The 20,364-nt window shown below is 57.6% G+C and overlaps 1 protein-coding gene across 1 annotated transcript; it reads left to right on the plus strand.

The window, feature by feature from the left end:
* Positions 1-997: 997 nt before the first annotated feature.
* MYO1F (myosin IF) lies at positions 998-18,332 on the plus strand. Its single transcript, XM_074528796.1, has 28 exons — positions 998-1,140; positions 5,076-5,213; positions 6,368-6,457; positions 7,242-7,336; positions 7,883-7,970; positions 8,174-8,263; positions 9,118-9,249; positions 9,868-10,002; positions 10,082-10,214; positions 10,838-11,034; positions 11,128-11,208; positions 11,768-11,854; positions 11,995-12,081; positions 12,370-12,537; positions 12,608-12,693; positions 13,024-13,105; positions 13,209-13,315; positions 13,531-13,629; positions 14,093-14,237; positions 14,337-14,451; positions 15,042-15,211; positions 15,337-15,482; positions 15,728-15,874; positions 15,954-16,102; positions 16,329-16,412; positions 16,503-16,704; positions 17,605-17,771; positions 17,852-18,332. Exons 1-28 carry the CDS (start codon positions 1,138-1,140, stop codon positions 17,926-17,928), a joined length of 3,300 nt encoding a protein of 1,099 aa, XP_074384897.1. The 5' UTR covers positions 998-1,137; the 3' UTR covers positions 17,929-18,332.
* Positions 18,333-20,364: the final 2,032 nt, after the last annotated feature.

Below are 20,364 nucleotides of genomic sequence, written 5' to 3' on the forward strand. Positions count from 1 at the left end.
GGAGGAAGAATTTCCCCCATGGCACAGAGGCACCCCCATGTTGGTGATGCTGGGCTGGGTCAGCAGGGCAGGGGGGGATTCTGCCCCTCTGCCCCTGGGCTCAGGTGAGACCCCACCTGCAGAGCTGCCCCAGCCCTGGGCAGCAGCAGCAGGAGGACGTGGGGCTGCTGCAGCCAGGCCAGAGGAGCCACGGAGATGCTGCCAGGGCTGGAGCCCCTCTGCTCTGAGCCAGCCTGGCACAGCTGGGCCTGCTCACCCGGACAGGAGAAGGCTCCAGGGACACCTCAGAGCCCCTTTTGGGGCCTGAAGGGGCTCCAGGAGAGCTGCAGAGGGACTGGGGACAAGGCCTGCAGGGACAGGACACAGGGAATGGCTCCCACTGCCACAGGGCAGGGCTGGGTGGGAGATTGGGAATCAGGAATTGTGGAATCCATCCCTGGAATGGATTTCCCAGAGCAGCTGGGGCTGCCCCTGGATCCCTGGCAGTGCCCAAGGCCAGGCTGGGCAGGGTTGGAGCAGCCTGGGACAGTGGGAGGTGTCCCTGCCATGGCAGGGGTGGCACTGGGTGGGCTTTAAGGTCCCTTTTAACCCAAACCATCTTCTGCAGGGTAACTCTGCAGGAGACAGGGTGGCTAAGAACAGTCTCAGGCCTCAATTTCCTGTAGAAACCTCACTCTTTTCTGCACCTCAAGTGGAGGGGGGAAAATAACCAAAATAACCCCAAAATACAACAACAAAGAATATGCAACCCAAAGCATCTCATTCCTAAAACCACCTCCCAGCACTGACTGGCCACCACTGGACAGGTGACACCCAGCTGTCACTGCAGAGTGATGGGAGATGTCACCGAGGCTCTGAGCATCCTTGCTGGGCTCTGTCCTGCATCCTGTCCCTCACCAGCAGCGGCAGCAGAGGTGGGGACACCCTGGGCAGCCCCCCCCAAATCCTTGCTAGCACAGCTGCCGTTGTCCTCCCCACGCCCACAAACGAAGGGTGCAAAATGAGGAAGTGGGAGGGAAACAGAATCGTCATAATCTTTGTCACATCAGAAAGACAAAATCCGAGTGCTCTGGGATGGCCCTGGGCTGTCGGTGACAGGAGATTGAGCAGCTGCCTGGGGAGGGACACAGGGACATCATGGTGAGTGCCAGTCTGCTCCCCTCAGGTCCCCTCAGATGTCACCTCCCACTGCTGCCACCCCAGCCCTGCCCGCCCCACACCCTGGGGCTGCCCCGTGTCCCTGCAGGAGAGGGGACAGCGCTGCCCAGCTTGGGGACAGGGCTGGGGGAGGCCATGGGTGGGATACAGGGGGCTGGTGACCCCCAGGACAGGGTGGGGAGCAGCAGGGGATGGGGCTGTGCTGCCACACAGGGGTTTGGGCATTGCTGTGGTACCCACGGGGTGAATCTGTGGGGCAGAGGGTGGGGTGGGGGTGGCAGCCACATCCCCCAGGCTAACAGGGATCCTCTGGGTGCTGGTGCCATGGTCAGGGCTCAGGGGTGCAGGGAGGGCAGCAGCCACTGGTGGAAGTTGCTGTGGAGGCAGAAGAGGAAGGTGAAAGGGCTCAGAATTGGGAAGATGCTCAGACTGGGGGTGAGGAGCAGCCACAGCTCTCAGCTCTGCTTCCTGCATCCCTGTGCTGATGTGTCCCAGCTATTTCCACCCAGACAGGGAGGGGACAGTGGCCAGGCTGAAACTGAGCCTTCTCTCTGCCACCCACACTTGTGGCTGTCACCTCCAAGAGGCCGCTTAGATGCTGTCCCCAAGGACACACACACTGTCCCCTCCTCCACCATCTGTGGCTTCCTGGAGGACCAAGGGGCTCTGCAGCCACAGCCTGACCCCCACCAGCCCCATCACACCCCAGCCCTGCGACAACTGTGTGACAAACTTGTTGCTCTGTTCAGCTTTCCGAGTGGTTTTTGAGGTTTTGATGCTTTCTGATCTGTCTTGACTCAAAAGGTGCCGCCTTGGGCTGCATCAGCTCGTCATCAGCTTGATTTGCAGTGTTCTTTGTGTGGTTTAACCCGCAGTTTTGAAGCAAACATGAGGTTTTCAAAGCTGCCACACCAAGAGCTGCTCTCCTCCCTGCCCAGAGATCCTGTCTGAGTGCTGGGAGCGCCCTGGCACAGGGGTGTGGTGGGGACAGTGCCCGTGCCACAGCTGGGGGTGCTGAGGGGCTCCTCATGTGTCACCTGCGCCCTTTGGAGCACTGAGGGGCTCCTTGTGTGTCATTTGCCTCCTTTGGAGCACTGAGGGGCTCCTTGTGTGTCACCTGCGCCCTTTGGAGCACTGAGGGGCTCCTAGTGTGTCACTTGTCCCCTTTGGAGCACTGAGGGGCTCTTCTTGTGCCACCTGTGCCCATGAGCACTGATGGGCTCTTCTTGTGCCACCTGTGCCCATTGGAGCACTGAGGAGCTCCTCATGTGTCACTTGTCCCCTTTGGAGCACTGAGGAGCTCCTCATGTGTCACTTGTCCCCATTGGAGCACTGAGGGGCTCCTCATGTGTCACCTGTCCCCTTTGGAGCACTGAGGGGCTCCTCATGTGTCACTTGTCCCCTTTGGAGCACTGAGGGGCTCCTCATGTGTCACTTGTCCCCTTTGGAGCATTGTTCCTCGAGCACAGGGGCTGCAAAGGGCACCTGGAAGGTGGAGGGGGGACAAATCTTCTCCCTGTTTGGCTGGAGGGTGGGATGGCTTGGGGCAAGTGCCCTTCTCTGGGGCAGAGAGGAATGGACAGAGCAGGGGATGGAGAAACTGCTGCCCCAAACCTCTGGAAGCAAATTAACTCGTGCTCCCACTCCCCACAGGGATGTCACCTGCAGCTGCCAATGTCACCTCTGTCCCATGGCACTGAGCTGGGACAACACCAGGGCTTTAAGGGATCCTAATTCCCCTTCACCCTGATTTTTTAGCGAGCCCTGGCCCTGCAAACCCCACGAGAGGCTCAGGGAAAGCAGGAACACCCAGAGCTCTGCAGATCATGACAAACCCTTCATTTACCAGCTCTGAGCTGGTGCTTTCCCCCCAGCTGGGCTGCACCAGGTGCCCCAGCAGAGCCAGGAAAGCCCCAGAGGAAGAGGAGGTGAAGACATCCTCGCCACTGACACCTCTGAGCAGCTGTCAGAGCATCTTTAGGTGTCAGTTCAAAACCTGTGACCTCTCAGGAAGGAAATTCTCATTTTGCCTTAATTTGGCCTCAAGCAGCAGCCTGGGCTGCTGTGCCAGCAGCTTTGGGGTGCTGAGGATGGGGCACTGAAGGGTTTGGGCTCTTGCCACCCTTCTCCTCCTGAAGTTCAGGGTTTGGGGTGAAGCTGGGCAGCTCCTGGGGTCCCTGGCAGCTTCCTGGGTGACACCACAGTGACCTGGAGAGGCTGCCTGTGCTTTTCCAGCTGGATTTCCTAGGGGATATTAGGATGAAGGCAAGAAAAAGGCCTTGAAAAGGAAAAGGAGAAGCTGCCTGGGTGATTTCAGGCAGCCCTGGATGCCCTGAGCCCCCTGAGTGATCCCAAATATTGACCCCCAAATCCCTGGCAGCTCCCTGGATGACACCACAGTGACCTGCAGAGGATGCCTGAGCCTGCCTGTGCTTTTCCAGCTGGATTTCCTAGGGGATATTAGCATGAAGGCAAGAAAAAGGCCTCGAAAAGGAAGAGGAGAAGCTCCCTGGGTGATTTCAGGCAGCCCTGGATGCCCTGAGCCCCCTGAGCTGACCCCACATAGGTGGTGAGACAGCACCAAAAAGCCCCTTCAGCAGCTCTATGGGCTTTTGGGGTTTGGAGAGGGGGCACAGGGGATGTTTGGGGCTGCAGAGCCCAGTGACAGACACCCCAGGGGGACACCTGGTGACAATCAGAGGCCGCCAGGAGCCTGCAAAGGTGTGGGAATGGATGCAGGGCCCTGAAACCTTGAGAGCCTGCAGGGCAATGAAGCAAAAGGGGAAGAGGAGAAGAAAAGGGAAATGGAATGAGCAAGAGGCCAGGGCTGATGGGGGAGAAGTGAAATCGGTGACAGGAGCCTGGGGGTGAAAGAGGAACCGCGGGGGTGGGGAAGGAGGGGCCTCGGCCCTGTCCCTGTCCCCACACGGCCAGCACAGCTGTGCCCAGCCTGTCTGTGGGGACATCCAGGGCAAGGGGAGCCTCGGGGGGGTTCACGCAGGATGAATTCCTCTCTCACAGCTCCCTTGTTTACCCCACAGGGCTGAAATCACAGCCCAGTCCCTGGGGACAGAGCTGGGGACAGAGCTGGTGTGACAGTGTTCACAGGGGTCTGAGGATGAGGGAGGAGATGAGGATCTGACTCCATGTTTCAGAAGGCTTGATTTATTATTTTATTATATATGTTATATTAAAACTATACTAAAAGAATAGAAGAAAGGGTTTCATCAGGAGGCTGGCTAAGAATAGAAAAAGAAGGAATGATAACAAAGGCTTGTGTCTGACTGAGACAGTCTGGACAGCTGGGCTGTGATTGGCCATTAATTAGAAACAACCAACATGGGCCAATCACAGACCCACCTGTTGCATTCCACAGCAGCAGATAACCATTTGTTTACATTTTGTTCCTGAGGCCTCTCAGCTTCTCAGGAGGAAGAAGGATTTTCTATAAAAGATGTCTGTGACAAGCTGGGCACAGAACTGGGCACAGCTGGGCAGAGGCTGCTGGCATCTCCTTGGGCACAACGAAGGGGAGCACAGGGTGCCAGGAGGATGTGGGGGTGCAGAGGATGCCACCACCACCCTTCCCCTGCATTGCTCTGTCTCACAATCAGTCTGTGCACCAACAGAAGTCCTTCTCTATCTTGCTGAGGAGCAGAGGGCTGGAGCAGGTCCTGTCTGCTCCTTGCTCTGAATTTTGGGATCTGCTTTGCCAAACTCTTCCCTTTGCACATCCTGTCTGCTCCTCGAGGTGAGGAGGGCTCCAGGATGTTGGGACAAGCCCCAGTGCTCTGAATTTTGGGCTCTGCTTTGCCAAACCCCGGTTTGGGGCGAGGGCTGAGCCAGGCAGGGCTGTGGCAGCTCGGGTGGCCAGAGGTGGCCCTGGCACAGCCGCGGTGTCCCCGTTGTCCCCTCAGGGCAGCAAGGAGCGCTTCCACTGGCAGAGCCACAATGTCAAGCAGAGCGGTGTGGACGACATGGTGCTGCTGTCCAAGATCTCCGAGGAGGCCATCGTGGAGAACCTCAAGAAACGTTTCATGGACGATTTCATCTTTGTATCCTTGCCCAGGCAGCAGGCACAGGCACAGGGAGAGGCAGGGACGGGCTCCAAGGCTTTGTCAGCACATGGGACAGCATGTCCATGTCCTGTGGGGACAGATCTGAGGGAATGTCACCATCCCGAGCTGAGCTGTGCCCAGCACAGACACAACTACCAAACCCCTCTCCTGCCATGCTGCAGGACCCACTGTGCTCCTTCCTTTGGAGCAGAGCCCTGATGGGCACACAGGGCACACAGGGCACACAGGGCTGAGGCTGTGCCCACACCACTGCATTTCCCCTGATGTGGGGATGTGGCCCTGTCCTTACAAGGCCATGTGTCCCAGCTGTGACTCAGCCCTGTGACTCCCCCCGCAGCCCTGGGGCTTTGCACACGTGTGGGGTTGGCTTTTTTTGGGGTTTTGATTTTGTTCTTTTGGAGGGGAAAAATACCCCACGCAGCCTCTCCCTTCCCTTTTTGCTGCGCTGCCGCACGCAGGGCTCTGTCCAGCCATGACTCAACATCCCAAGCTTCTGCATTTCCCAGAAAAGCTCCCTCCTCCTGCCCCTCTGGCCACTGTCCCCTTGTTTGGGACACAAATAGGGTATCAAAGGCTTGGATAACCCCACCTGCTCCATCCCCATCCTCCTTCTCCTCACCTAGCCCATCCTGCTGCAATTCCCTGTTTTTCCATGCACTCAGTGACTTGGGGATGCTGCAGGAAAGGCAGCACTGTGGGCAAGGAAGGGCAGGAGCTGGGATTCCTCTCCTCTTTGTGCCTCAGTTTCCCTGCATGTAAAATTAGGATGGATTTTGCATTGGATTTTTGCTGGAAAAGCTGCAGATGGAGCATGAGCAGAGGGTGAATTCCAGGGATGCTGGAGAGGTTTTAGAGCCAATCCCCAGCCAGAGGAGGGAGCTGAGGGGATGCTCCTGCACCCATCACACTGCAGGGGCTGAGGGAGTGCCCCAAGTCAGGGCAGCAGGGCAGCTCTGCCTGTGCCAGGCTGGAAATGCCACCCTTGTGCCATCCCTGGACGTGCCAGGGGACCCCATAAACCACCTTCCATAGGACCCCATAACCACCTTTCTGCCCCCGGGGTGGGACTGGGCACTGGGAAGGGGGGACATAAGGAGGGACAGACACACAGCCCTTGACCTGCTGCCCAGACCTACATCGGGCCCGTGCTGATCTCCGTGAACCCCTTCAAGCAGATGCCGTATTTCACCGACCGCGAGATCGAGCTGTACCAGGGCGCGGTGAGGCTGCCCCGCGGGCAAGCAGGGGTTAAATGTGTGCAAACACCCTTGAGGATCCCCATTCTGCACAGCCCCTGCAGGGGTCAGTGCTCCCTGCAGCAAATCCTGGGGAATTCAGCTCAGAAATGCACAGAAAGAAACCCAAAAATGGTAAAATGCAGCTGGAGTGGTTCTGCCCCAGCCCTTCCCAAGGAGGAGGGGGGGTTAAAAATCACCAGACTCGCTGCTGATGAGTTGGTGTTTGTGGGAAGAGGTTCATCCCCACATGGGCAGAGCGAGGAGGATTTGTGGATTTGGGGGTTGCTCTATGCCCAGCACTGCTGTCCTTGTCCCTTGTCCCTTGTCCCTTGTCCCTTGTCCCTTGTCCCTCGTCCCTTTTATAGGGTCACTGTGAAGGGGCTGATCCTGACATGGGCAGAGTGAGGGGGTTTTGGGGAGCTCTGTGCCCAGCACTGCTATCCTTGTCCCTTGTCCCTTTTATAGAGTCACTGTGAAGGGGCTGATTCCAACATGGGCAGAGTGAGAGGAATTTGAGTATTTGGGGAGCTCTGACCCCAACACTGCTTGTCCCTTGTTTAGGGTCAGTGGGAAGTGTGGCTCCCACATGGGCTGAGTGAGGGGGATTTGGGGGATTTGGGGGCTGATCTGTGCCCAGCCCTGCTGTCCTTGTCCCTTGTTTAGGGTCACTGTGAAGGGTCTAGTTCCCACATGCGCAGAGTGAGGGCGATTTGGGGATTTGGGGGTTGCCCTGTGCTCAGCCCTGCTGTCCCTGTCCCCTGCTTAGGCCCAGTATGAAAATCCCCCCCACATCTACGCCCTGACTGACAACATGTACCGGAACATGCTGATCGACGGCGAGAACCAGTGTGTCATCATCAGGTACTGGGGGACACTGGGCCACACCCGGGCTGCCACTGCCCCTGGGGACACCTGTCCCCACCAGCCCTTCTCCCCAGCCCAGGTTTTCCCAAATGAAGTGTTGGCTCCTGGAATCTGGGGTGTCTGGAGGGACCCTCCAAGCAAGGCTGTGACCAGGAGTGTCCCAGGCAGGGACAAAGCCCCAGAGCCTTGTGCAATGCAGCTCTGCAGGGCAGTGTTGCAAGGGAAATGGTCAGGATGTGGGGCAAGGCCGGAGACTTCCCTCTGAGGCTCCCAAGTCCCCCTCCTCCACTTCTAAGCCCGGTGACAACAAATTCAACATCTCCTCACCGAGCCACGCTCTGCTCACACTGATCCCCCTGGGCAGAGCTGTGGTGGGGGACCACCATCCCAGATCCCCCACAGACCCACTGTGAGGATGGCACAGTGCCCAGAATTCACTGTCATCCTCTGGTCCTGCTCCAGAACCCACCCCAAAGTCCCCCCAAGGGATGGGTGGCTCTGATGAGGCTGTTTCACATCTGCTCTGCTTTGCCCTTTGCACAGCGGAGAAAGCGGAGCTGGGAAAACAGTGGCAGCAAAATACATCATGGGCTACATCTCCAAAGTGTCTGGTGGTGGGGAGAAAGTCCAGGTGGGTCTGTTGTCCCCCCTGCCACTCGTCATTTCACCCCCCAGCTGATCCCCACCACCCTGGTCCCCAACATCCCCCTGATGGGGCTGCTGGTGGCACACGGAGCAGCCACTCCAGGGCTGGGGACATGCAAAGGCTCAGGTGTGTCCCCAGGCCTGGAGAGGGACACAGCAGGACTGAGCCCTGTCCTCCTGTGTCCCCAGCACGTGAAGGACATCATCCTGCAGTCCAACCCGCTGCTGGAAGCCTTTGGAAATGCCAAAACTGTCCGGAACAACAATTCCAGCCGCTTTGTAAGTGCCAGGTTGTGACAGTGTTCACAGGGGTCTGAGGATGAGGATCTGACTCCATGGTTCAGAAGGCTGATTTATTATTTTATTATATATATTACATTAAAACTATTCTAAAAGAAGAAAGGATTCCATCAGAAGGCTAGCTAAGAATAGAATAGGAAGGAATGATAAAAAAGGCTCTGTCCTGCACTCTCTGTCTGATCCAGCTGACTGTGATTGGCCATTAATTACAAACAACAACATGAGACCAATCACAGATGCACCTGTTGCATTCCACAGCAGCAGATAACCATTGTTTACATTTTGTTCCTGAGGCCTCCCAGCTTCTCAGGAGGAAAAATCCTAAGGAAACGCTTTTTCATAAAAGATGTCTGTGACACCAGGGCAGGTGCAGGGGGCAGTGCTGCAGCAGAACCACTGAACCAGCTGGGTTCAAAGCTGACCTTTGGATCAACTCCAGCCATTCCCCCAAAACTACCCCAAGTGTCCCCAAGTGCCACATCCAGCTTTTCAATCCCTCCGGGGATGGTGACTCCAGCACAGCCTGTTCCAGTGCCTGACCACCCTTTCAGTGGAGGAATTTTTCCTCATATCCAATCTAAACCTCCCCTGGAGCAATGTGAGGCCATCTCTGGCCCTGTTGCCTATTACCTGGGAGAAGAGACCAACCCCACCGGGCTCCAATCTCCTTTTGGGCAGTTGAGGGGGCAATGAGGTCTCCACATAAACCATGAAACCTTCAGCCAGGGTTTGCACACCCCACAAAGCTCCTGGTGTGGTGGGGAAGGGCTTGGGGGGAATGAGGAACCCCTGAGGCAGGGCCACAGCTCTGAGCAGGATCTGTGCTGGAGCAGGGAAAATACTTTGAGATCCAGTTCAGCCGGGGAGGAGAACCTGATGGGGGCAAGATCTCCAACTTCCTGCTGGAGAAGTCGCGCGTGGTGAGCCAGAACGAGTGCGAGAGGAACTTCCACATCTACTACCAGGTATGGGGTGGAATTTTTCTTCATTCAGGGTCGCAAAATGTGGTGGTGTTCACAGGGGTCCCAGGACGAGGGAAGAGATGAGAATCTTGACTCCATGTTTCAGAAGGCTGATTCATTATTTTATTATATATATTATATTAAAAGAAAATATATATAATATAATATAATATAATATAATATAATATAATATAATATAATATAATATAATATAATATAATATAATATAATATAATATATCATTAATATATTAATGATATATTAAAACTACACTAAAGAACAGACTAAAGGATTTCATCAGAAGGCTAGCAAGGAATAAAAAGGAATAGAATGATAATAAGATCTTGTGACTGACCAGAGTCCAAGGCAGCTGGATTGTGATTGGCCATTAATTAAAAACAACCACATCAGACCAATCAAAGATGGACCTGTTGCATTCCACAGCAGCAGATAATCATTGTTTACATTTCATTTCTGAGGCCTCTCAGCTTCTCAGGAGAAAAATTCTGGCAAAGGGATTTTTCAGAAAATGTCATGGCGACAGTATGGGGGTGGCCTGGAGTCACCAGGCTGCAGGGGGGACCAGGAGCTGGCTGACCACAGCCCCCTGTCCCCTCCCAGCTCATCCAAGGAGCGTCCCAAGAGCAGAGGCAGAATTTGGGCATCATGAGCCCGGATTATTACTTCTACCTGAACCAGACAGACACCTACCAGGTGGAGGGCACAGACGACCGCAGCGACTTCCATGAGACCATGGTGAGTGCCTGGGAGGGAGGGGAGTCCCCAAAAGCTCTGGGGCCGGGTGGGGGCTCAAAGGGTGTCTGTGCACCCCCAGAATGCCATGCAGGTCATCGGCATCCGCGGTGAGGACCAGCAGCTGGTGCTGCAGATCGTGGCAGGGATCCTGCACCTGGGCAACATCAGCTTCAGGGAGGAGGGCAACTACGCCCGGGTGGAGAACGCTGACTGTGAGTAGCCACAGGGGACAAGTGGGAAGGAGTGGCAAACTGGCTGTGCCACAAATCCCCTGGCAGAGGAGGGAAGCAGTACCAGCACCAGGCATTATAACTGCTATCTTAACCACCATGTCTGTCATCCTCATCCTATCTCCCCATTATCTAAGAAACTTAGGATTACCTAAACCAAAGGCCTTCAAAGCCTTAAACAAGAGTTAAACTCTCTTAGTTTCTGCTAAAGTCCGCAGGCCATTACCCTGCATCCCCTAAATGCAACTCAGGTGCTTTAATTAAGCTAGGACCTTCCAATTTAGCAGACAGATGGGCTTTGATCCCATGATATTATAGTCAACAGCTACATGCCCTAACCAACAGGGCTCTGCTTAAGGCTCCGGTACATAACTAATGTACGTCAATGAGCTTGCAACTCACTATGAACTTTACTTGAGGCAGCAAGTCAATGGCTCAGCCAGAGATTGATTAGCCAGGGGACAGATGCCAGGTGTTGCTCTGGGAGAGGTGTCACTTTTCCCTGTCATTGTCCCACTGCTGTCCTTCACACTTGGATGGGGCCGAGGGTTTCGACTATGGCCAGGTGGGGACAACACAGCCCTGACCAGCCCCACTCTGCCCAGCCCTGGCCTTCCCTGCCTACCTGCTGGGGGTCGACCAGGAGCGCCTCAACGAGAAGGTCACCAGCAGGAAAATGGACAGCAAGTGGGGCGGCCGCTCTGAGTCCATCACCGTCACCCTCAACGTGGAGCAGGCGGCCTACACCCGCGACGCGCTGGCCAAGGGGCTCTACGCCCGTGTCTTCGACTTCCTGGTGGAGGTGTGTGGGCCTCAGAGGGGATGGTCACCCCCTGCCCCAGGAGATGGCCAATCCCAGCGCCCTGCAGCCAGTTTGACCCCTCTGTCCCCGCAGTCCATCAACCGGGCCATGCAGAAGCCATATGAGGAGTACAGCGTCGGGGTGCTGGACATCTATGGATTTGAGATATTCCAGGTGTGTGTGGTTGGGAATGCCCTGCCCTGCTCCCACAGCAGGGACAGCACCTGGGTCAGGCGGCCCCAAAAAAGGTCCCTAGAGTGGCCCCCAAGAACGGCTGGTTGGGTTCCCCACAATGAGGCAGAGGAGCTGAAGGAGCTGGGGTTGTTTAGCCTGGAGAAGAGGAGGTTTAGAGGTGACCTTATTGCTCTCTACACCTCCCTGAAGAGAGGTTGCAGACAGGGGGGGTTGGTCTCTTCCACCAGGCAGCACTGACAGAACCAGAGGACACAGTCTCCAGCTACATCAGGGAAGGTACAGGTTGGATATTAGGAAGAAAATTTTCACCAAAAGAATAATAAAGTACTGGAATGCTCTTCCCAGGGAGGTGTAGAATCACCATCTCTGGATGTGTTTAATAAAACCCTGGACATGGCACTTGGTGCTATAGTCTAGTTGAGGTGTTAGGGCATAGGCTGGACCTGATGATCTTAGAGGTCTCTTCCAACCTCATTATTCTGTGATTCTGTGAGCAAAGGACAACTCAGCACCATTTTCTCTTCCATCTTTCATGCAGAAAAATGGCTTTGAACAATTCTGCATTAACTTTGTGAATGAGAAGCTGCAGCAGATCTTCATTGAGCTGACCCTGAAGGCCGAGCAGGTACAAGGGGCTGGGCTGGGGGCTGTGGGGCTGTGCCAGGACCCCAATTCCTGCAGCCCCCTCCTACCCAGCTGGAGGAGGGGTTCTGCAGCACATCCCAGGGGCTCAGGGCCCACCCAGCTCTCCCTGTGCTTCTCCAGGAGGAATATGTGCAGGAGGGGATCAAGTGGACGCAGATCCAGTACTTCAACAACAAAGTGGTGTGTGACCTGATAGAGAACAAGCTGGTGAGTGGGGTCCCCTCTGCTGGGGAGGCTTTTGGGGGGCAGAGACACCCAGGGACAGGGGCTGGGTGAGTTGTCGAGTTGCCAAGCAGCAGAGAACCCCACACTGGTTTGGGTTAGCAGGAACCTTAAAGATCATCTTGTCCCACTATCCCAGGATGCTCCAAGCCCTGTCCAACCTGGCCTTGGACACTTGCAGTACCCATGGGCACCTGGCTCAGCATGAAGCAGCTGTGACCAGGTGCAGGATTGGGCCCTGCCACAGCCGTGGCTTCCCTTTCCTTGTGGCAGAACCCTCCTGGGATCATGAGTGTCCTGGATGACGTGTGTGCCACCATGCACGCCACGGGTGAGGGCGCCGACCAGACCCTGCTGCAGAAGCTGCAGGCGGCCGTGGGCACCCATGAGCACTTCAACAGCTGGAGCTCGGGCTTTGTCATCCACCACTATGCTGGCAAGGTGGGTAGGGCACCCCAAAGCCCCCAGCCTGCACCCCACAGCCGCAGCTGAGGTCCCCTCCTGTCCCCAGGTGTCCTACGATGTGAACGGCTTCTGCGAGCGCAACCGGGACGTGCTTTTCACTGACCTGATCGAGCTCATGCAGAGCAGTGAATAGTGAGTCTGGCAGTGCTGGGGCACCCCAAAAGGGCTGGGGAACAGAGCACAGTCCTCAACATGCAGATTTGAAAGGCTGGTCCTGCCTTTGTGGGTTGGGGAGCTCAGTCCTGCATGGCCCCATGGGCACCAGGAGCATCCTGGGGTTGCAGGGTTGGGCAGAGCGGGGTCATCCACCAGCTCTGCTCCTGCTCCTGCTCCTGCTCCTGCTCCTGCTCCTGGGGGTGGTCAGGGAGGAGGCACTCAGCCCCACAGTACAGGATTTCCCAGCTGGCCTCAGCCCAGGCCGTGATGGCAGCTCTCACCTGGGGACTGTCCCCTCCCTTCCAGCGGTTTCATCCGGATGCTTTTCCCAGAAAAACTTGATTCTGACAAAAAGGGACGGCCGACCACGGCGGGCTCCAAAATCAAGGTATGTCCCTTGGGCTGCAGAGCGGCAGCTGTCTCTGGGGAGGTGGCAGGGGCAGTGCTCCCACCACCCCGTTTGATACTACAGAGGTCGATCCTTGCACCAGAAACAGGCCAACGACCTGGTGAACACGCTCATGAAGTGCACCCCACACTACATCCGCTGCATCAAACCCAACGAGACCAAGAAACCCCGGGACTGGGAGGAGAGCAGGTAACAGGGAGCCCACAGAGCCCAGGGAAGGGGACCCAGCCATGGAGATGTGGCCAGGACCAGCTTTCCTCCAAAAACTACAACCCTGCGCTGGTCCCTCTGAGCTGTCCACTAACCCAGGGAGCACAAGTAGGGACACAGTGTCCTCTTTAGGTGCACCTTTGGGTCTCCTCCTAACCTGTCATCATCCCACATTGTCCCTCCCTGCTGTACAGAGTGAAGCACCAGGTTGAGTACCTAGGGCTGAAGGAGAACATCCGGGTGCGCCGGGCAGGCTTCGCCTACCGCCGCCTCTTCCACAAGTTCCTGCAACGGTGAGTGGCCACTGGCATGGGGCTGGCAGAGCCCACAGCACCTCCTCAGGAGGAGAGGAGGGTGTGGGAGGCCCTGGAATGGCTTCACAGGTGAAGACAGTTGGGGGTGCTCAACCTGGAGAAGAGAAGGCTTGGGCGAGACCTTAGAGCCCCTTCCAGGCACTAAAGGAAGTGGCAGAGGGACTTGGGATGAGGGGTGGAAGGACAGGACACGGGGAATGGCTTCCACTGCCAGAGGGCAGGGATGGATGGGATATTGGGCAGGAATTGTTCCGTGGGAGGGTGGGGAGGCCCTGGCACGGGGATTCCCAGAGGAGAGCAGTGTCCAAGGCCAGGTTGGACAGGGCTTGAAGCACCCTGGGATGGTGGAAGTTGTCCCTGCTATGACAAGACTGGATGGGCTTTAAAGTTCTTTCCAACCTGAACTATTGTGGGATTCTGTGAGCCTGCTCTGTCCCCACAGCTATGCCATCCTCACCCCCGAGACGTGGCCATCGTGGCGCGGGGACGAGCGCCAAGGGGTGCAGCACCTTCTGCGCTCGGTCAACATGGACCCAGACCAGTACCAGATGGGCAGGAGCAAGGTGTTCGTCAAGAACCCCGAGTCGGTGTGTGGCCCTGACTCCTGGGGGGCACTGCCCCTGGCTGGGCATCACTGGGGAAGGGTTTTTGGGGTGTCCTGGCTCAGCACTGCCTGTCCCTCACAGCTCTTCCTGCTCGAGGAGATGCGGGAGAGGAAATTTGACAGCTTCGCCCGGGTGATCCAGAAGGCCTGGCGCCGGCATGTGGCCATCCGCAAATACGAGCAGATGAGAGAGGAGGGTAAGGCTGGGCAAGGACAGGGACAGTGCCACCCCAGCAGCCCTTTTAGGGTGCTTTTCACTGGGACAGCCTAGCTGTGACAGCAGCAGCCTGGCTCCTAATCATGGCACTAGTGGTGATTAGGTGATGGAGGAACCGGCCTGTGAGTTTTGGGAGTCTTTTCCCACTCTGAAAGGACAGCAGGGATTTCCTGCTCCTATTTCCAGCCCTGGGAGCCTTGTGCTGTCTCACTCTGCATTCCATTGCAAGCACAGGGATGGATGGGAGTAGCTTGCAGTCAGTGTTGGCAGAAGGATGGGACAAGCCACTGACCCCATCATGGGTTTTCCCACCCTCCCAGGCAAGCAGGAAAAATCAAGGAGGAAAACCCAGAACACAGCTGGGTCCATTCCTCCCTTCCACAGCACGAGGTTTTTTGAAGGCAATTAATGGGTTTTAAAGCCAGCCAAGCTCAAGCAGCTGGGATTCCTCCCATGGCATAAAACAAGCCCCACTTCTTGCTGCCATGACCCATGTGACGTTTTGGGGGGGGCTCTGAGCCACCAGCACAGAGCCATTTCAGACCCGCACCTCTTTGGGGTCCCTCCCAGCTGCCAGCATCCTCTACAACTTCAAAGAGCGGCGCAGGAACAGCATCAACAGGAACTTTGTGGGGGATTACCTGGGCATGGAGGAGCGGCCGGAGCTGCGGCAGTTCCTGGCCAAGCGGGAGCGCGTCGACTTCGCCGACTCCGTCACCAAATACGACCGGAGGTTCAAGGTGCAGGGACACGCCTGGGGCTGCTGCAGCTCCTGGGGGCTCTTCCCTGAGGTGGGATGTGTGTTTGTGGGGTTTGTGCCCCCCCAGCAAAGCCCCCTAACCCCCTTTCTCCTACCCTTTCCCAGCCCATCAAGCGGGATTTCATTCTCACGCCCAAGTATTTCTACCTGATCGGGCGGGAGAAGGTGAAGAAGGGGCCTGAGAAGGGGCAGATCAAGGAGGTGCTCAAGAAGAAGGTGGAGCTGCAGGCGGTGAGCGGCGTCTCGCTGAGGTGTGTCCCTTACCAGGGGCTCTCCTCATGGCTGGGATTCCCCTCTCTCCACATCCTGCTGCTCCCCAGTCCCTCATCCACTGGAGTGGAGGCTCCCCATGGGTGCTTTGCAGAAGCCAGAGAGTTTTCCAAATCGCCCTCCAAATTTCCTTGGGGTGGACCCAAGCCCTGTGGGGTCCCCAAATCCCCCCCAGCCCAGCTGGCACTGGCCTTGGTGGGGTTGACACCCCTGGTTGCTCCCCCAGCACCAGGCAGGACGACTTCTTCATCCTCCATGAGAACGATGCCGACAACTTCTTGGAGTCCATCTTCAAGACGGAGCTGATCAGCCTCCTGTGCAAGCGCTTCGAGGAGCTCACCCGCTCCAAGCTGCCCCTCTCCTTCAAGGACACGTAAGGATGGAGGCCAGGAGAGGTGACAAAGCAGGACAGGGTCCTGTCACCGCATCCTCATGGCTTCTCTCACCACCAGACTACAGTTTCGGGTGAAGAAGGAGGGCTGGGGCGGCGGTGGCACCCGCAACGTCACCTTCGTCAGGGGACAGGGCGACGTGGCCGCCCTCAAAGCTGGAGGCAAAACCCTTACGGTCACCATCGGGGATGGGCTCCCCAGGAATGCCAGTGAGTGCCAGGGCACTGGGGGGTGGCACAGGAGGGACACAGCAGCGCTGGGGTCACAGGGAACATCTGGAGGCCTGGGAGCATTGGGGTGAGCTGGGTGTACCCTGTGGGGTTTTTGTCTCCCCCATTTCTGCTCCGGTGATGGGGAACAGGGTACAAATGGGGGGACAGTCCCTACAGCTGGCTCTGAGGACTGTCATCTAACAGGGGGCTTGTGTCCCCCCAGAGCCCACAAGGAAGGGGGCAGCACAGGGCAGAGGTGGCAGCAGGTGTCCCGCACCTTCCCGAAGTGCCCCATCAGCACCCAGAGGTGAGCAGGGGGTATGGGGTGGGGGAAACAGGGGGTGCAGGCTGTGCATGACCCCCCTGTAATGCACCCTCCTGGGATGGGCTGTTCCAGGAGCCTGCCGGAACGGGGGTCCCCAGATGCCCCGCGGGGATGGCCGGGCACAGAGGGACACCTACAAGATGCCCCAGAAGCAGACGCGGGGCCCCCCGGCCGCAGCGCTTCCCGCCCGCAGCGCCGGCCACCAGCCCAAGGCACGGCCCCCATCCGAGCACAACATGGACTTCCTCAACGTGCCCGACCAGGGCGTGGCGGGGTAGGTCCTGTCCCATGTCCCTGTCCCTGTCCCATCCTCCTCTCCCGCTGCCATCACCACTGGGAGGGGCTTTCCCCTCTGAGGAGGGGACCAGATGCATCCTCGGACACAGGGGATGTGTCCTAGCTTTGCTGGCAGGACACATCTCCCAGGCTATTGTGTATTCCAGTCCTCCCAGACCTTGCACTGGGAGAGCAGGCACAGAGCATCCCATGGGTGGGGGACAGCAGGGTGGGCAGCTCATCCTGCCCCAGTCCTCCCAGTCTCTGAACTGGGAGAATTCATCTGCAGGCACAGAGCACATCAGAATGGACAGGAGGGTGCAGCTCATCCTGTCCCAGTTTCCCCAGTTCCCAGAGAACCCACCTGCAGGCACAGAGCATGCCATGGGTGTGGGGACAGCAGAGTGGGCAGCTCATCCTGCCCCAATTCCCTCAGTGCTTGAACTGGGACCACCCACCTGCAGGCACCGAGCACCCCATGTGTGGGCACAGGATGGGCAGCTCATCCTGCCCCAGTTCCCCTAGTCCCTAAACTGGAAGTGCCCACCTGCAGGCACAGAGCATCCCATGGGTGTGTGAGTGCCAGGGGTGCAGGGGCAGCAGCACATGCCATCTCATGGGTGTGTGGGTGCAGGGGGTGCAGGGGGCAGCAGCACATGCCATCTCATGGGTGTGTGGGTGCCGGGGGTGCAGGGGCAGCAGCACATGCCATCTCATGGGTGTGTGGGTGCAGGGTGGGCAGGGGCAGCAGCACATGCCATCTCATGGGTTCAGGGTGGGTGCAGGGTGGGCAGGGGCAGCAGCACATGCCATCTCATGGGTACAGGATGGGCAATGGGCAGCAGCACATGCCATCCCCATGCCCTGTCGGTGCAGACCCCATCCCTCCCGCCCACAGGGTGCAGCGCCGCCGCAGCGTGGGCCAGCGGCCGCCCCCAGCCCGGCGCCCCAAGCCGCAACCCAGGGTGGAGGGGCCGCGCTGCCGGGCGCTCTACCAGTACATCGGGCAGGACGTGGATGAACTCAGCTTCAACGTGGGGGATGTCATTGACATCCTGATGGAAGGTACCAGGCTCCTGCCCTGCCCGCCTCCTCTCCCTGCCCTGCTGGCAGCACAGCTGATTGTTTGTGTTCTCCCTCCCCAGATGCCTCTGGCTGGTGGAAAGGCCACCTGCACGGCAAGGAAGGGCTTTTCCCTGGGAATTATGTGCAGAGGATCTGAGCTGGAGGAAAGGAGCATCCCACCGAGCATCCCACCTCCAGAGGCTGTGCCCAACTTGGGCACCTGAAGTTTTCCTCTCAATTCAAAACTTCACAAAAACTTTCAAACCATGAAGTTTTCTCAGCAAACTCAAAACTTCACAAAAACTTCCAAACCGTGAAGTTTTCCCACTGATGCTGGCACAGAATGAACGTTTACTCAGAACCCTCCAGACTGCCGGTGCCTGGGGCTGGATCCCACAGCCCCTTCAGTGGGGGCACCCCGCAGCAAGGACAGGCTCTTAGCTGCTTGTTAGCATCCAAGGACTCTAAAATTTCTCTGCGGTATGAATAGAGCTGTTGTTCATAATTCTGTTGTTCATAAATAAGCAGACTCAGCAAAGCTGACTCACATTTTGAGTTTGGGGGTTTTATTTCGCTCAGTGTGGCTGTGTGACAAAAGCTGTGACGTGGGCAGGCACAGATCAGAGGCAGCCCCGTTCCTCCCACCATGAACTCTCCAGAAAATGCTGAATACATCAACCAGCTCTGCCAGGCTCCAGCTCAGGCATTTCCAGGCTCCGCTGTGGCTCGGGATCGCTCAAAGCAGGAGCAGGGCGGTGCTGCCGTGCCTGGCTCGGCACAGGAACAGCTCCGAGGATCCCTCAGGCAAAGCCCTCAGAGCTGGCACTGCCTTTCCTGGCGGTGCTCGGGGGCAGCGTGTGGGGTCTCATCCCTGAGGGACGCTCGGGGTGGCAGCTGAGACCCTCTGGGGCAGCGGCACAGCCGGGCTGGGCTGTGGGCAGGGGCTGAGCCCCACACGGGGCTGCCCCAGAAGGATTCAGCCGGGAGAGGGAGGAATAGGGCTGGAATGTCCGCCCCGTGTCCGGCCCCATGTCCGCCTCATCTCCGGCCCTATGTCCGCCTCATCTCCGGCCTCCCCCAGGCCTGGGCCAGAGGAAGTGACGGCAGGCTGATCCCACAGAGCCCGGCCCTCCTCTTCCTCCTTCCCTGCTACCACAGAGCGCGGCCTGATCCTACAGAGCCCAGCCTGATCCCACAGCCCGGCCCTCCTCTTCCTCCCTGATCCCACAGAGCCCAGCCCTCCTCTTCCTCCCTCCCTGATCCCACAGCCCGGCCCTCCTCTTCCTCCCGGATGCCAAAGCCCGGCCTAGTCGCACAGAGCCCAGCCCTCCTCTTCCTTTCTCCCTGATCCCACAGCTCGGCCTTCCTCTTCCTCTCTCCCTGATCCCATAGCCCAGCCCTCCTCTTCCTCCCTCCCTGATCCTACAGAGCCCAGTCCTCCTCTTCCTCCCTCCTTGATTCCACAGAGCCCATCCTGATTCCACAGAGCCCAGCCTGATCCCAGAGAGCCCAGCCTTCCTTTTCCTCCCTCCCTGATCCCTCAACGCCCAGCCCTCCTCTTCTTCCCTGATCCCACAGAGCCCAGCCTGATCCCATAGCGCGGCCCTCCTCTTCCTCCTTTCCTCCCTCCCTCCCTCCCAATCCCCCACTGGAGCTGCTCCCCTGTCACACAGACCTTCCTCCCCACCTCAGATTTGGGGTCCAGCGGTGTTCAGGGGACGCTGTGTCCTCCAGAGTGGGATTAACAGAGGGCAGATCCCCATTGGGTGGGAAGTTCCCCATGGGATTTCAAATTCTTCACAGCCCCATCTGGAAATTGTGGGTCCCCCCTCCCCCCATTATGGGGTTTTTCAGCCCCTGCACTCCTCGGAGTGATTTTCCCTGTAAATCACAGCTCATTAGGAGTCCTTGCACTGCAGAGTGCAAGAGGGAGGTGTCTGATTTTATTTTAATGAAAAATAGTGGCTTTGGGAACTGGGGATTTAGGAAACTCCTTCCTGCCCCTTCCAGCCCTTCCTGGGGAATGGGGAATAGGGGGCAGTGGGTGCTGTCAGGGCTGTCCCTGCTCGGCCCTGTAGGAATGTGGGAGCTGGGCCAGCTCGGGCACCCCTGGGCTGCTCCAGAGGGCTCCAGGTGCTCCAAAGAGCTCCAGGGGCTCCCGGGGGTTTGGGGTCTCTCAGGGGCTTCTGTTGCTGTGAGGATCCTGGAGGGGCCTGCACTGCTCCTCGGATCACACATGAGCTGGAGGGATGCTCCCTAAAATCTGAGGTGTTCCTAAAAATCCGGGGTGCTCCCAAAAATCCAGGGTGTTCCCAGGACCCCAGGATGCTCCCAAAAATCTGGGATGATCACAGGAGTGTGGGGTATTCCCAAAAATCTGGGGTGATCACAGGAGTCTGAGGGTGGTGCCAGAAATCCAGTGTTCCCAAGAGTCCGGGGTGCTCCCAGGAGCTTGGGATAGTCTCAGGATCTTGGGGTGCTCCCAAAAATCTGGGATGATCCCAGGAGCCCAGGGTGCTTCCAGGAGCCTGAGGTGCTCCCAAAAATCCGGGGTGCTCCCAGGAGCTTGGAGTCCTCCCAAAAATCCGGGGTG

This window comes from Zonotrichia albicollis, chromosome 29 (assembly GCF_047830755.1).
Source record: "Zonotrichia albicollis isolate bZonAlb1 chromosome 29, bZonAlb1.hap1, whole genome shotgun sequence".
NCBI lineage: Eukaryota > Metazoa > Chordata > Aves > Passeriformes > Passerellidae > Zonotrichia > Zonotrichia albicollis.

Bases quoted from the DNA above. Each gene is read 5' to 3' on its own strand.
- MYO1F (XM_074528796.1), top strand. The intron at 12,538-12,607 runs GTGGGTAGGGCA...TCCTGTCCCCAG, and splicing joins TCCACCACTATGCTGGCAAG to GTGTCCTACGATGTGAACGG. The intron at 16,705-17,604 runs GTAGGTCCTGTC...TCCCGCCCACAG, and splicing joins CCCGACCAGGGCGTGGCGGG to GGTGCAGCGCCGCCGCAGCG.